This window comes from Strongyloides ratti (assembly GCF_001040885.1).
Source record: "Strongyloides ratti genome assembly S_ratti_ED321, chromosome : 1".
Taxonomy (NCBI): domain Eukaryota; kingdom Metazoa; phylum Nematoda; class Chromadorea; order Rhabditida; family Strongyloididae; genus Strongyloides; species Strongyloides ratti.
The window spans coordinates 691,663-709,520 of record NC_037307.1 but is presented as its reverse complement, the minus strand read 5'-3'; the positions used below and the strand labels follow the sequence as shown (position 1 = coordinate 709,520).

The 17,858-nt window shown below is 21.8% G+C and overlaps 3 protein-coding genes across 3 annotated transcripts; 2 read left to right on the top strand and 1 right to left on the bottom strand.

Annotated features, from left to right (window-relative positions):
- Window positions 1-6,156: 6,156 nt before the first annotated feature.
- On the top strand, window positions 6,157-7,492 carry SRAE_1000022700 (ADP-ribosylation/Crystallin J1 family-containing protein; the record flags this gene model as incomplete). Its single annotated transcript, XM_024647035.1, has 3 exons — window positions 6,157-6,342; window positions 6,626-6,710; window positions 6,768-7,492. 3 exons carry the CDS (start codon window positions 6,157-6,159, stop codon window positions 7,490-7,492), a joined length of 996 nt encoding a protein of 331 aa, XP_024501153.1.
- A 1,301-nt stretch (window positions 7,493-8,793) lies between these two features.
- On the top strand, window positions 8,794-10,185 carry SRAE_1000022600 (Hypothetical protein; the record flags this gene model as incomplete). The annotated part of the gene is made up of 4 exons (XM_024647034.1): window positions 8,794-8,864; window positions 8,918-8,969; window positions 9,085-9,205; window positions 9,287-10,185. The coding sequence occupies 4 exons, from the start codon at window positions 8,794-8,796 to the stop codon at window positions 10,183-10,185; spliced, it is 1,143 nt and encodes a 380-aa protein (XP_024501152.1).
- A 522-nt stretch (window positions 10,186-10,707) lies between these two features.
- Window positions 10,708-17,229, bottom strand: SRAE_1000022500 (Epidermal growth factor-like domain and C-type lectin domain and von Willebrand factor, type A domain and MD domain and C-type lectin-like domain and C-type lectin fold domain-containing protein; the record flags this gene model as incomplete). The annotated part of the gene is made up of 2 exons (XM_024647033.1): window positions 10,708-17,063; window positions 17,118-17,229. The coding sequence occupies 2 exons, from the start codon at window positions 17,227-17,229 to the stop codon at window positions 10,708-10,710; spliced, it is 6,468 nt and encodes a 2,155-aa protein (XP_024501151.1).
- Between the last annotated feature and the right edge of the window lie 629 nt (window positions 17,230-17,858).

Sequence of the window (17,858 nt, the reverse complement as noted above, 5' to 3'; positions counted from 1 at the left end):
ATCTATTTTATTTTTATATTATATTTGTTTTTGTAACAAGTGTTTTTTTTTAATGAAAATATAATAATTGTACAATATGAGGACAATTTATAAAATGTTAATTTTTTAAAAAAAATAATAATTGGTAAATGTAAAAAGAAATATATTATCATTAATTTTCTTTGATTTCTTCATAAAAACATTGTCAAAATAAATGATATATACTTATATCTTGATAACAAAATAATATTTATTAAACTTTAAATAAATTTACAATATGTTATTATAATTTTATGCTTTAAAAATCAATCTACATGTTGGAGAATGATTTATTAGTCTTATTTATACATTTAAAATTAAATAACTTCAAAAATGTTTTTGGTTTTCTTTTTTTTAAATAATTATACATATCAAAACACATTGTAAAACATCTTTATGGTATATAAATGTGGATAATAAAAATGTTTTTAAAAATTAACTTTGTTATTTTATTGAATTTACTTTTTTTTTTTTATTAATTTTTAATATTTTTATACACTTTTAATTATCTTTCTATTTTTAAATATTCTTTTTGTATTTTTAAAAATTGATATTTCATTTTTAAATGAATAACAATTAACATTATAGTAAAAATGTTTTCAAAGATCACTTAATAAAATTTGTCATCACGAAAAAAGAAAACTTGGATATTTATATTCTTGTCAACATTTACACCTACTATCAAATATTAAATCATTATACAAAAATATAAATATTTTTAAGCAACTGATTATATATTTTTTTTATAAAAGCTTTTTGGTTATTAATTTTTCTAGAAATTTTTTTTGAAGTAAGAAATATATACATATAATTAAGTTATATATATATATATCATTATTCTCCGTTATTATACCTTAACTTTATAAATATTATATTTTATCATAAATATTTTAATAATTATGATATAAAATTGTATCAACATATTATTATAAACAATGTTAATTATATTAATATAAATAAATTAGATATTATTATTAGTATATTGAAAATGTTGAAATTTACTATACCCAATTTTTTTTTTTGTAAACTAACAAACTACGTAAACTTTTTTTTTTCAAATTTAATTTCACCTGATATTTATAAATTATATATGTAATATATTTTAACATTTTATTTATTAAAATTTGATATTATATTTACATATAGAAATAAAAAAATTTTTTTTAGCAATTTGTAATCCAATTAACTATAGAGATATTTTCTTTTCAAATGATTTTTATGTTTGCAAATCAACTAAAATTCACTCTTAAAATTTAGCTAAAAAAAATTTATGTGGCTCCATGGTGATGTTTATAAAGTTGACATGTGAATAAAACTTTTTAATTTTCTATTTATATTTCTTACTACCTAAATTTTGTTTTTTTTTATAATTAAACATTCTTAACAAATGCCTACGTTTTTAAGCATTATAGTATTATATTTGTTATCTTAATTATTCTCTTATATTTTAAGTAGTTGTCATTATTTTTCTTATTTATTTTATAAACTATAAGTTATGAATTGATGTGTATTAAATATGTATTATTATGAAAAGCTTCTAGAATAATATTTTTATGTAAAAAATATAATGTTTTTTTTTAATTAAGTTTATTTTTAGATGTTAAGGATAAATTTTTTATAAATAGATTCATCTAATAAATTTATCATAATTTATTTTATTTTTATATTTAAAATTTTAATTTATTTTTAATATATTATATACTTTTAATATATAAAGTATTATTATATATATATATTTTTTTTTGATAACTTTAATCTATTCAAATAATGTTCCTTACATCTTAAACAAAATTTTTTATTGCTAAAGTTTTCATATTTATATTGATGTGTTTACTTTTTATTTTAAAGTATACAGTAAAAAAAAAAATTTTTATCTAAATAAAAAAAATTGTGTGTATCTATATATGTTATTTAATTAAACTTTTTTTTATTCATTTATTTTGATAGAAATTTCTACCAATTCATCCAACAATATAATGCAATTTTATTATTGTTGTTATTTTCTAGAATATACTATTCTATTTTTATTTTTAATTAATAAAATATTTTTCTCTTATTATTATACGTAGTTTTACTTTTTAGCTAATAATTATTTGGAAATTGTTTTACTTCAAATAAAGAATAAATACTTTTATTTGAATTAATTTTCACATAAGATTAATAGAAAAAAAATTTTTATATCATCATTTCAATGTCAGAATGATAAATTAAATATTTAGGCATTGAAAAATTTTTCAAATTCTCCAGTTAAGTACTTTTTGTTAGAAAAAATTATTTATTTGTAAATAACATATTTCAATTTTATTTACATATATTTTATATTTCTATTTTTTTTTTCCCTTGCTTGTATTATAACTTCAATTTATCTTAATATCAAAAGCTGAAAAAAAAAAGAAGTGATAATAGTATTGGTAGGGAGAAAATAACAAATATATCTAATATTAGAAAAGATATTGCTTATATTAGTATAATTAATCATTATATAATTAATTAAAAAACTTTATACTATCTTTATTTATATCTTATACTATTTAACAATTATATAAAATTTTATTACTTGTTCACTTATCACTAATAGTAATAATTTATATAAAATTGTTTCTTTTAGTATTGAATATTATTTTTTTTTAAAACAATTTATAAGATATTTAAATGATATCCTTGATTATATATCAATTTAAATTAGTGTAATAAAAAATTAACTATCTTATAGTTAATATATTTGATAAAAGAACATATATATAGTATGATCAATTACTGTTCATTGATGAAAAGTTTAGATAAAATATGTGATAATATAAAACATAATAGAATATACTTACAATAAGGGTATCATTATGATAAAAAAATATAATATATATAATAGTGATATTTATTCTTGTTCATCTTAATGTTTGGTCAATTTAATTTTTTTTTTTTTTTAGTTTACATTTTAAAATAAATGCTTTAACTTTTATAATTTTAATCATTTCTCATATGATATTAAGGAAGTGGACAAGATTAAAGATAACAAGATAAAAATAGTTTATTATTGTCATGTATATATATAGTAAATAGAAGAAAATTAATTTATTTTTCTTTAAAGAAATTTTCTTTTATACTTTTTTTAGTAAATTTAAGCTTTTAATTTATTTACACTCAAGCTTTTAATTTTACTATTTATTTTTTCTATGATATAAATAAATTTTCTTTTTCCTAAAAACAGAATTTTGTATCCCTTTATTATTTATATAAAATATAATTTTAGTTTTATTTCTATGTACGATAAAGGTTAAAGATTAATTTTAATAGGACATGAGGAAAAAATATTCATTCATGCCTCATTTATTTTTGACTCACATTCTGTTCATAGTTCTTATACTTAATATTTTTTTATCTCTCTTATTTATATATTGTTTACTACTATATTTTTTTCTCTCACTCTTTAAAATATTTTATGATCTTTGGTTTAAGTTTATCAATGACAAAATCTTTTATTCATTTTAATTTTTTTATAATACTTAACTTAAAAATATTAACATATTTTACTTTAATATCTTTTAATAATATACTTTTCTTTTCTTGACGTCATTTATATATATACATTTCTTCAAGAACAATGTGATGTTCATATTATCATTACATACACTTAAAAAAATTTTTTTTTTTTTCTCAAAAGAGTGTGAATAAAATATAGAATATTTATAGAATTAGAAAATGTAATATAAAATATTTCAACTATTCTCATTTAAAAATTTTTAAACTATATAAAAAAAAAATTTTTCTTTTTATCATATTTGTTTTATTTAAATTTTCAAACTACTAACAATACTTTACCATGATAATGGTAAAATATTATATATATTTCTTTGGATATTTATATAAATTACATCTTTTAAAACCATACTTTTTTTTTTTAAAAACTATGCGCAAAAATCGTATCTTTTAAAATAATATATATATATATTATAAAATTAATCAAAATAAAGCATCTTTTTTAAGATTAATTAATATATAGGATTTTCATTCTCTTTTATTAATTTTTTTATTATCAAATAATAAAAAAAAGTATAACTTTCAATGAAATGTATATCAATAAATAATGTATAAGGTGTCAACTCTACAGTATTTTATAAATTATTATTATTGTTTTTCTTTGTGAATCTCATATATTTATACATATAATTTAAAATGTGTGACAAAATTATATTTTACTAGTGATTAAAGTTTAATTTTTTTATGTAATGAAATCTATCAACAATATAAATATATTAAAAGGACATTTATAGAATCATTATTTGATTACTTTCTAGTAAAATGTTATAAAATAATCTAAAAAGTATATTTTTAGTTTAATTATTTGTAAATTTCTATTATACATTATGGCTTATTAAATTATACTTATTATTTTACTTTTTAATATTTGATTAGAAGCACTGTCTCGTTCTTCGACCTTTTTTTTTACCCAAAAAACCTTGAATATGTAATAAAAAGTAAATATGGTCTTTTCCTAGATATTTTACATACATTAAAGAATAAATATTAAAAAAGTCTTAAATTATATTGCAAATTTTTGCTAATTTTAATTATTTAATTTCCTTCCGCTTTTCTCATTAAATTTATTTTCTCTTTTTTATTATGTCTCTCTTTTCATAAAGTACCAGATGTATTGAAAGGAAAAAAAAAAAAACTATTTTAAAGATTAACCTTTAAAATTAAATATTGCTTCGCTCATCTGTCCATTGGTAAAAATAATAATTTTTAACATTATACTATTTCAAATATATGACAATTTTAAAATAAAAATGAACACATATATCATATATATACATATATTTCTTAAGATAAGTAGATTTAATATTTATGTTACTTAACTAAGAAAGTTAATAGCAGTCTATTTTATATCTAAAAATATAGTAACTAAAATATATTATACATTTCAAAGACAAATATTCATTTTTAAAAATTTTATCCCCAATTTAATTTGATCAAGTTATTTGGAAGACCCATTATCGAAAAATGTCATATATGTAATTGTTTGCGCAAAGCAAAAAATATTAAATATATGTTATCTGATAATTTAAAACACACCATGTGCCTTTTATACAATCATCTATAGTACATTGCTATATCTTTTAACCATATATTTCTTTTATTACAAGAATAATGGTTAATGTATTTTAAAAACTCTTAATTATAATATAATGTAAAATTAATGTTTCAACAAAAATCAAAAATCACGATATTCGTTTTTTTAATCTGGTTATAATATTTATACATTATTAAACATTACATTCAACGATATTAATTTAAAGTACACATGATATTCTTTTTTTTTTTCTCAATATTTTTCTCAATGTTAAAACTCCATTTTATTATTTTTCTTAATATCATTTATTTCATATAAGTTATTTTATTACATTTATTTAACTATTAAATAAAAAAAATTTTTTTTTTTCAAAATTATATTTGTTATATTATTTTATATTACATACCATATATATGTAACATTTTTTTTTTTGTTATCCAAAAATAACAAATTCAAATAAAAATTATATTACTTTTAAATTTTTTAATATATCCTTTTTATTTCAATTATTTATCATAAAGATATTGTTAATATTTTTAACTAAACAATACAATAAAATTTTTATACATTCAATTTATTTTCTATTCCCATGCATATTTAAACGCCATATCATTTAAATATTTTAAAGTACTCATCACTAAAATATTTTGTTATCATTTATATATCTTTATTTTAAATATTAATCGTGATTTTCATTTTACTATATATATATACACCTTTATTTTATTTTAAAATAGTTTTTTACAATAAAAATTAGCATATATAATTTTTATAATAATAATAATTATTACTAATTTAATTTCAATGATCGTTTTTTATTTTAAAATTTTTTTTTTTGATTAAATATTTATTTACCATACCAAACTATAAATTTAATTTTAGGTATATATCATTAAAAATTAATTCACACATTATATTTGGTATTAAATTTAAAAAAAAAAATAAAATAAAAGTAATACATTTAGTTATTTTTAAATAAATTACTAATATTATTAGATTTTTTTTTATCAATTATCAAAAGTGTAAATCTTAAAAATATTGATAGCATACTATTATTTAGTAAAAGAAAAATGCAAGATCGAATGCATGAACGTGCTGTTGGAGCACTCTTAGGTCAAGCAATAGGAGATGCATTAGGATGTCGTTATCAGTATCGTAGTAGTGAAGATATTAAAGATCAAATTGAGGCAGATAAAGATGTTAATGGTTTTTTACCAATAAGAGGATCTGCTGTCTTCAATTTTCCACCGGGGATGGTAATGTTCTTCTAACCTAATACTTTCCCCCACATTATTCTCAATTGTTGTAACATCACCCATTTTTGATGTTTCACTAGTTTTTGAGATTTATTAATTTCTTCTTTTTTTTTTATTAAAAAAAAAGTACTTTACTTCTTATATTAAAATGTTAGTTTAAGTTGATTATTTAATAAGAATATTTCTTTTATTTTTATCTTATAATTAAAATAAAGGAATTTTCTTCTGATAACATAATATACCATTTCATGTTTAAACTAATTTTTCTTTTTATTATTTTTAGGTTAATGATAGAACAGAATATTGTATGTTAGTAGCAAGAATATTATCAAAAAGAACGTTATTTAAGATACAAGATTTACTTGAAAGTATGTTAAGATGGAAAAAAAGTGATCCTATTGAATTTCAAAATTCTATTTTTACAGTTCTTGGATCACTTGATTTTAATGAAAATAGAAATCCATTAATTGATAAACTTTTAAAAAATGAAGAAGAATTGGAGACATTTCTCAATGCTAATGCTAATCATATAAATAAACGATCATTATCAAATATGTGTTTAAATATTGCTGTACCAACAGCTATAGTTACAGCAAGACAACCATCAACATTAGTTAGCGGTTTAGTTAATAGATTAACAAGAATTACCCAACCACATCCTACAGCTATTGATGGAGTTCGTGTGTTGACATCAACTATTAGATCACTTCTTATGTATGGTGATAGGAATAGGGCTTTAGAAACAGCAAGAATGTCAGCTAAATCACGTGCAATTCTTGAACATTTATCTAATTCATCTAAATGTGCCCATCCACAGGAAGGTGATGAAGTATTAAGAGAAATACGTGGTGAAAAAGAATTACCAGTTGATTATCTAGGAATTGCTTTACAAATAGCATTTTATAATCTAAGGTATGCACAAAGTTTTGAAGAAGGTATCATTAATGCTATAATGATGGGTGGTGATACAGCAGCAAATGCCAGCATAACAGGAGCAATACTTGGTGCTAAATTTGGTATTTCTTCTATACCAAAATCATGGAAAGAAACGGTAACAGAAGTTAAACTTGAAAGGCATTCCAAATTTCCAGATGTTTATCTTGGAGATGCTGAATGCTTAGTTGAAAGGCTTATTACAAAAGTTCATTAATATTATTTACATTCAAAAAAAAAAAGGACAAAAAATATTTATGCATTTTTTGCTACTAAAACAAATTAAAATTTTCATACCAAAAGTATATTAGGTATAATGGTAATTTTTATATAACCTAATATATTTATAAATATTACTATATTAAAAAGTTGCTAGAAAAATACAATTAAAAAAAAAAGAAAAGAAAAAATATTGAATATTTAACATTCTTGAAATTATTTTTAATGTGCCTTTTAAAAATATTTATATCACTTATGTACATTTCAATTTATATATATTGTTGATGTTGTTATGTCTATATTTTTAGTTTAAAAAATAAATAAAATTTTATAGAGTAACATTTATTAATAGAGCGGAAAATTTTATTGGTAAACACTTATTCAATGATAAAATAAATTTATCTAAATTTTATCAGATATATATATATATATGGTAGTTAAGTGGAACAAACTAAAAAAGTATATAGTATTTTTGGTTGATATTTAATTAATTCAACTTCTTTTTATTTACCATAAAAGTACCTACATGCCAATTTTATAGTTTCTATGATATCTTTTTTTTTCCAAATTTTGATTCATCTATTTCTATCATAATTCTAGGTTTTATAATAATCATGTTTAAAAACTTTACAAAATTTGCAAAAAGTTAATGTGTGTAGCAACTTATTAATGCTGGAGCAACTGATTAGATCTTCAAATAAATTTTTTATGTCGTTTGTGTTTTTCCTGTGATGAAAAAGCACAGAAAAATTATTTTTTCAAATAAATTTTCAATTGAGAAAAAAAAAATTTTTTTCTTGCAAGACTTAAAAATCTGCATTTTTTTTAGATTCACTGAAATTTCTGTTCTAATTTAATCATCACGAATCTGCATTTTGAAAATGAAAAAATTTGATAGCAAAAAAAATTTTTTTACATGTTTAGTAATTTAAAAAACTTTCATTACTTCAAATATTAATGGGATATCACAAGTTTCAATAATTTTTAAGTAACATTGTTTATAAGATTTTAAATTAGAAAAAAAATAATTTATGTTTGTTAATTTTATTTATAAAAAAAACAAAGTAAATTTTACCGATTTTAATTATTTAAATTAATAATAATTTATTTTTTCTAAACTCAACTTCTTAAATTTATGTTGGCAATAATTTAAATATTAATTTGTTAAAATATTTTTGGTATAATACCACTTTGATAATTTTTCTTAAAACGATATATTTAGGTGTCATCTTCTTATAGTTAGTAGGTATTCTTAAAAAGTCCATATAATTAAATATTTGCATCATTCTTTTGTAATATATGGAAGTATTATTTAATTCTCCAGTTTCTGTAAAAATATCATCATCGTCTGAAGGAGTTTTTCAAAAAAGGTAAAATTTTAGAAATTAAATTATTCGTATAAATTTGGATACACATATTATAGACATGCTTTGTATAATATAAAAGTTTTAATCAAAAATGCTGCTATTGATAAGGTAAAATATATAATTTTATCATTTTACGTGTTTATAATATTACAAATTACTTTTGTATATATAAATTAATAGTATAAATATAAAATTTTATTTTGTGATATTTTTAATGTTTTAGGAATTTATCGTTGAATTATCAGATGATCAAAAACCATCTTTTATATTTACTGTTTCATTAACTCGTGAAAGCTATCTGGCATTACAAAAAGAACAAAGATTAGAAGCTGACTTTGATCAATGTATTAAAATTGTTGTAGATTTTTTAAAATCTCTTATTATAGAAAATACTAGTATCAATGAAAATACTAGTATTTCAAAAGGGAAGTATCTAAAAAAAAATGAGGAGGAGCATTTTATTAAAGTTAGTTTTGAGGAAAATGATAAAAAAATGACCATGGAATTAATGTCGAAAAGTACATTAAAGGCATTATCATTACTGTCATTAACAATGAATGCTTTATCTGGAGAAGACTTAGTATATCATTTAGAACGTAAAATGCAAATTAAAGTTCAAACATTAGAACACAAATTAGCAGAGACCATCAAGAAAAATGAAGAAAAAAAAAGTGACATTGAGGGTATTGTGGAGAGGTTGAAGAAGAAGAACAGTACTCTTGAAAATGAATTAGAGGACGGTCGAAAAGAACGTAATGACTTAAAAAATATTATTAACGATAAAGAAAGTGAAATAAGAGTAATTCAAAGAGATCTTGATATGCTAAAATCAGAGAGGGAAATTGATTTATCACAAATAGAAAATTTAACTGATGATTTAAATCAGTGTCGAGATCAAATCTATGAACTTGAAGATATTTTAAAAGACAGGGATGATGAAAATGATGATTTAAAAGAGAGAATTGAAATTATTGAGAAAGAAAGAGATGCATTAATTCTTGAAAATACACGTTTAAGAGAAAGATGTAATCAATTAAAAGCTGATCATTCGAAGGCTAATGAAATCCTTGGTAAATTTATGTCTGAGCACAATAAAGAAAGATATTCAATTAGCAGTTTGACAAAAGAAGTAGAAAAATTTAAATCAGAAAATGCAAAATATTCGGAAGACGTTAAAACAATGACCAAGAAAATAGTGGAACTGGAAAAAGTAAATAATGAACAGAAGGGAAGAATTAAATTACTAGAATCACGATGTGAAAAATTTCAAGATATGGTTGTGCCAAAACGTAAAAGTAATCCTGTATATATATGCGAAAAATAAGATGTGGTAGTTTTTTTTTTTTGATTTATTAATTCTAATAAACTTTCCTAAAAAAAAGCACTTATGAATGAAAACAAAAGTAGTATGTCACTCTTATATCTTTTCTTCTCTTTTTAAGATAACCAAAATTTTTTTTTGCTTTTTTAAAGTTAAAAAAGTATGCTTTGAAATTAACCTTCTGAAAAAAAAAGCATTTTAACAAAATGTTGTAGGCCACAATTTAAAAAAAAATTCAACAAACAATATTGTTATCCGATATACGAGATAAAGTCAAATGTAGATATAATTTTAAAAAAATTTTTCATATTTGTGATAATGGAAATAATAGTAAAATTCACGCCAAGGTATAATCTATAAACTATTTCCGAAATGATTTTCTAAAAATAATAATTATCATGTCTCTTCATTAAAAAAAAAGTTTAAATTTGTAATATAATATAAATTTTGGTTTGCATTAGAAAAATCTTTTATTTTGATGTGAAAAAAAAATTAAATTTTGTATTATTTCTACTAATAAAAAATTTAACATTGATATTCATTACCAGCAGCACTGGCACGATTTATTTTAATAGCTAATGCTGTGGAAAGTGCTGATAAATCTATTTCATCAGTTGCTTTGTAAAAGCAATCACCCATTTTTTGTAAACCACCTATGTTAGTTAACGGTTTATAGGCAATTGTTATTATTTTAAATTTACCAGATTCCCTTATTTCTTGTGCTTTAGCAATTGTAGCAGAATTTGGAGATGATGTTGTTGTAACATAGAAAATTATATGTGGTTTGTAAGCACTATTATAACCTGTGTTAAGGAAATTATAATTAAGAGCCATCCCAATAACATCAGTAAGCTGATTTTGGCCTGGTGTTTGTGATTCATTAACAGGGTAGTATGAAGCATTAATAGAAATTTTAAGCATGTTAATTCCTTTATATGTATTAAATGTTGGTAAGCTAAGCCACAAATTTGCATCTCCTGGTGAAGGTGAAAATGCTACATTAACATTTTGAGGAAATATTTTAAAATAATTAAAAAGTTGAATTAAAAAGTTTGTCAATGTGTTAGCATACACATTAGCCGGCACATTTGATGAAACATCGGTTATCAAGTATATATTTGCTTTAGCATCAAATACTGATGGAGATGGTGTTGTTGTTGTGGATTTAGTAATTACTGATACTTTTGTAGATCCATTAATTTTAGGAGAAGATGTGGATGGAATAAATGTTGGTGGAGCAACAATGTTTACACACATTGTTATACTTTCTCTAATTATGTTAAATCCAGAGTTATCTCGAGCATAAAAAGTAAGAACTATTAATCCTTTATCACATTTAAATGGATCACTATAATAATTATACGTACAATTATCTCTTCTATAAAATTTCAAATATTGATATTCATTGGTTTCAGTATTTATTAATCTAACATATGTCAATGATGCTTGATCACCAACAATACTACCGACAATTTGATTATAATCATTTAAAGGAACTGTAGTTGCATTATCAAGATGTTTTCCAATATCTAGAAAATGTATATTAGATGGTACAAAACCATAATATAATTCTGAACTACCAACAGCTCGAATTTGACCATAACAAGCACCATTACCATTTATTTTAATTGTATATATTCCAAAAGTGTCTACATATGGAATTTTATATATATATAATCCTGGTGATATATCTAATTGACCAGAAAAAGCTGTTGTTACACTTAGACTTTCATTTGAAGATGATACTACTGATACTGTAGGATAAACACCATAAATATAAAAATATATATCACTTATATTTCTATCAACATTTAAATATATTTCAATACCATCTTGACATGAAGTATTATATAATGCTGGATTACTAAGAGTAGTTCCTTGATATAAAGATGGATAAATAACAGAAAATGCTGATCCAAGATCATTTTCTGATGTTGTTAAAATATTACCACCACTTCCAATGGCATATTTTTGAATACGTAAAAGAATATCATTAGTAATATCTGTAATACATCCAGAAGAATTTGAAATTGTATGATAAAATAATTGTGGACCATATTTTATAAGAGTTTTTTCAAATTCATATTCATTATTTAAATCAGATGGTAATGATCTTGTTATAGTATAAACAACAGATTGTTGTTGATCAAGTTGTTGTATAGCTGTTATAAGAGCATTATATACAGGTAAATTACATGAAGTTGTACTATCTTGTGGTACTATTCTTTGAATACTTGATACATAATCATCAATATTATAAAATCTTTGTGTAATAGGATTTGATGAAGTAGAATCAAAAAGAACATAAATATATTCTGTTATCCATTGACTATCAACATTTTTAAGAATATTTGAAATATTTTTTCTCAATGAATTTATTGCAACTAAATTAGCACTAGTATTTTCAATAACTAAAACAAATATTTTTCCATTTCTATTAATTTTATTTAATGAAGGATTTAAACATATAGGTTTATTACATGTTTCTCCAGAATATCCTTGTTGACATGTACAAGTATTAGTATTATTATTATATGTACCATTATTTTGACAAATAGGTACATTACATAATTCACCAGTCCAATCATCATTACAATAACATTCACCATTATATGAAACACCATGAGAACATCTCTTTACTTTTTTAACACATGTATGTGTTGTATATCTTTGAATTGTATATCCAAATTCATCAACTCCAGTTGTTATAGCATAAAAAGATTCATATGATTGTTGTGGATCTCCACAACTAATAATTTCTGAAATATATTGATAAGTACATGATTCTCTTGGTTGATAATTAGCAGCTTGAATCATAACATTATTATATAAAAACATTCTTGTATTAACAATATATGTATCAAAAATATTATGATTAATAAGAGTAATATGTGCAGCTAATCGTTGATTCTTAGAATAAAAGTCTCCATATGCTTTAACACTATCTCCATGAACATTAGTTAAAAATCCATTGTGAATTCTAATTTTAGATTGTACACGAATTTCAATATTTGTTAAACCAGTTGATGTAACACTTACACTCCATTTTCCTGGTGGTAAATTTTCTGTTTCAGAAATTGATGGATCAAAACTATCCTGATATTTATGTTTTTGGCATATAAATGGCCTTAAGGATGAACAACTATCAGTATTCCAATCTATTCCTTTATAAGCACATTGTTTAGTATTATCATTCAAAACAGCATTTCGATTCCAATTTGTATAATGTGTTGAAGTTAATGGTACACTTGTAAGTGGATCTCTATTCCAGGACCATTTTCCTGAAGAATAATTTTTTAATGATGTAAGTCCAATCCATACACTAGAAATATTATATTCATTTTGATATGATGTTAAATAACTATCTTTAGATGGATACATATCATCAACCAAAAATGCTTTGTTATTTACACAATAATTATGAGAATCAATCCATGATGCTGGTTCTGCAATATATCTCATACAATATTGTGGTCCAAGTGATTCCCAACCTTCGTCACATTCTCTTCTAGATTCAAAAATTGAAAGACCAGTAGAATTATCTTCAATTAAACCATAAAAATTGTTATCAATTGATTGATTTGGCATTTTAAGCGTTACAAGATTTCTTCCAACATTTCCTTTTATTTTAAGTTGAATATTTTGTGTATGACTGTCAATTGAGAAATATAATGAACAATTTCTTTTACAATCATCATATGTTTTTTTATAAATAATACTACTACTAACAAATGATGGAACAATTTTTGGTATATTCATATATCCAGAATATGTTATTTCAAGAAAATCTCCTTGATATGATTTTTCAGCTAATGATTTAAGATTATTAAATGAATTTGAATCACCATTACAATAATACTTAGATTTCCCTAATGCACCAACATATAATGTTAATGTTAATCCTTTTTGTATAAATTCATCCTGTATTTTTGTATATAAAATTGATAATGTACTATCATCCTCATTTGGAATAGATGATTGAAAAACAAAAACTTGTGAATTTTGATCACTCATCATTCTTGCTAAATTAATAGCTTGCCATGTTTCTACTTTTACACATTTTTTAGATGCTGCCATTGATTTAGTATATGCTTCATTAAAAAAATTATTTACCATTTCAAGATTATTAACATCTGTAATACCAATTGGAATTGCCATACTTGTTTCATTAAAACCATATACATAAATAATATCAATATGTTTACTATCATGTGAAAGAATATCTCTTAACATTACATCACTATATATTGCAAGTTGTCTTAATAATAAACTATTTGTATAAGTAATATCAAGAAGAAATGTTATAGATTGATTATTTGAAAATGGTTTTGGAAATACTGATTTTGATGGACATGTAAGAATTTCACAGAATTTTCCCTCAACTAATGGTGGACAGGAACATCCTTTGAATGATGGTGTTCCACCATTTTGACATACAGGAATTTCACAATTATTTCCAGTATAAGATGGTGGACATATACATGTACCATTTAACATAAAACCTCCATTTTGACATGAAGATGGTGGTTTTTGTGTTGGATGAAAAGAGGCACAATACATTGAACCAGCTCTTTGAATATGAAAATCATTAATATCTTTAACAAATAAGGTAAAATAAAGGGTTTCATCAGGTGTATAACAATGAAATGGTGCAAAATATATTTGAAAATTACAACCATCCCTCCAAATACCATTTGAAGCAAAAATCATATTTTTTCCATTACTGTTTTTTGAATAAATAACAACTTCAGCATTTATTTTTGATGGATCTATAAGTTGATAATTATCAAGATGTGCTACAAGAGAATTACTCATTCCAACTAATGGTTGTATTATAGGTTTATCCATATTAAGTTCTGAAGTAAATCCCCAATTAAGTTTATAATGTGGAGCATATAATTGTCCATCTGGAGATATAACAGCATAAACTCTTATAGAACATGATGTTATAGTGTCTGAAGGAATGATAGAAAATTGCCATTGTCCAGAATGGAGACCAGTATAATTCCATATAGAAATAGATGATGAGGTATATAGAAGGGTAGCATCTACAGGATCACCTTCAGGTGTTACTAATTGTAATTTTAAATTATTTCCAGTTGTTATGATAGCAAGTTTATCAAATTGTGAATCAATGGCTAATGTGTTAAAAACTTTTATATCAGAACAAGTATCAACATCATTTCCATACATTAATTCACTTTTAAAATATGTACTAGACATAACATTATAAAAAAGATTTCCAAATTGATTTGTTTCATTTGAATAAATAGGAAAAACTGTACCAGAAAATATTTCAGATAATTTTTCCATTTTTCTATATTCTTGTGAATAAATATCAGATGGATTACAATTTAATTGTTCAAAAATAAAGAAATATATTGGTGATAAGTAGTAAGAATTTAGTTGATTAACATTATCAAAATAGTTTAAATCATTTGGTAAAGCATCAGTTAATACATATATTGGTGATCGACTACCTGGTTGAAATTTTTCAATTGCTGCTGTTATTGATGAAAAAATATTATCACTACAACTTCCACTTGTATCAGTACTACTTCCTAAATTACGAAGATATGCAATAAAATTTTCAACTGAATAAAATGAATTTTGTTCAAAGACTGTACCATTATTATTAAATGTAATTAAACCAAAATTTTTAAACCATTCATCTTGAATATTTTGTAAATCTTTAGCTATTTGTCTTATTTGTGGAATTAATTGATTAATATAAACATTCATTGATTGTCTACTTCTAATAATAAAAATAGGTTTATTTATATTTTGTGGTGGTAAATATCCAGAATCTATTGTACATTTGATATCTTGACAATGATCTCCACTATAACCATCACCACATAGACAAGTTCCATCATCTAATGATTTACCATCATTGAGACATATTCTGGTTGAACAATCATATGAAGTAAAAAGATTTTTACAATAACAATATGTGGTATTATCTTTATTTATAACAAGTGTACCATTATTTTTACATGATTGTGGATTTAATGGTTTTGGTGTTGTAGGTGGTATTTGTGGATTTGGATTGATAAGACATGAAAATGCTTTTATACGAGAAAATGAATTACCAAAATAATCATAACCTTCAATTTTTACAAAATAATAATCTTGATTATAACAAAAAAAACTATTATAATAATAGTCAAATTCACAACCATAACGTATATTAACTCTTTGTGGTTTTGAAATAATATTATAATCTTTATAAATTAAAAAAGTTGATATATGTCCAGGTTGTCTAACATTTATAGAATGAGCTACAATTGTATTAAGTTGATTATAATATGGATTTGACATAGGAAAATCATTTCTTTCTGGTGGTAATATATCATTTTCTGAAGCTGGTACAAAACCAATATCAACATGTGAATGTGCTATAGCAGAAACATAAATAAAACATCCTTTTTCTGGAGTATTTGTTTTAGGAGTAATTTGATATATTCCTGGTTTTTGTGGTTGATATAAGATAATTGTCTTTGTTGGATCTGTTTTATCAATATTAAACGGTGAGACAATTGTACCATTTTGATCATATACATTAATATCAGGTTGAGAAGATGATGGAGAATGAATTTCAATTGTAAATGAGAACATTGAAACATCTACATATAATGGTGCATTTTTATTACAAGAACGTTGGTGTATAAAATCAACTAATACACTTACAGCTTCCTTATCAAAATGTTCATGATTCGATGATTCACAAATTGGGAATTCACAATATTGTCCTGTATATCCGGGTAATTGACAACCATAACCACTACTTGCAAAACTAATGTTATCATACTTCTTTTGCATGGGTTTTAAGAGATCTTCATTGATAGTAACATCTTTTTTTAAGTCCCATGTTTTTTCAACTAAAACAAAATATTTGTTTTTTAATTTTTTTTTAATGTAAAATTAATATTTACGTTTTTTAATTAATTTTAAATCTTCATTTTCAGCATTATTAATAGAGTTAACTGGGAACAGTAATGAAGCAATAAATAAAAAAAGAAAAGTATACTTTTTAAATAAAATCATTATTTAAAAAAGTATTATTTTAAAAACAAATGACATAAAAATGTTTCAATGGAACATTTTTATAATTTTTATATACTTTTTATTTAATGAACTTTTTATCTTCTAATAAAAGTTTAATGATTTTAGATATATCTGCTATGACTATATTAAGATTTGTTTGATAAGACAAGTATTTATGTATTTTTATAGGTAATAAATAATTTTATTTTATTTTTTAAATAAATTTAGTGATGTAATAATAAGGATGATAAGGTTTTTTTTTATATATATTAAATAATTAAAAATCCTTAGCTTTATCAAAGCTTTATATTTAATGTCTATTATATTTATCACTTATATTTTTTATAATATTAAATATAATATATTTATATTTTATATTATTATAGAATGTAAAAAATTTATTATTTTAATAATTTATTTTACTATATAAAATAAAATAATATTTTATAATTTTATATTGCTAAAAAGTATTATTGCTTTATCAAATATCATAAAATATTAAACATTTTTGTAATTGTATTATCATTAAATTTTTCAATGATATAATACTTTATCAATAATTATAATTTTATTTTATTAAAATAATCTTTTTATTTAATTACACAAATTACTGATAAAAAAAAGCCCTC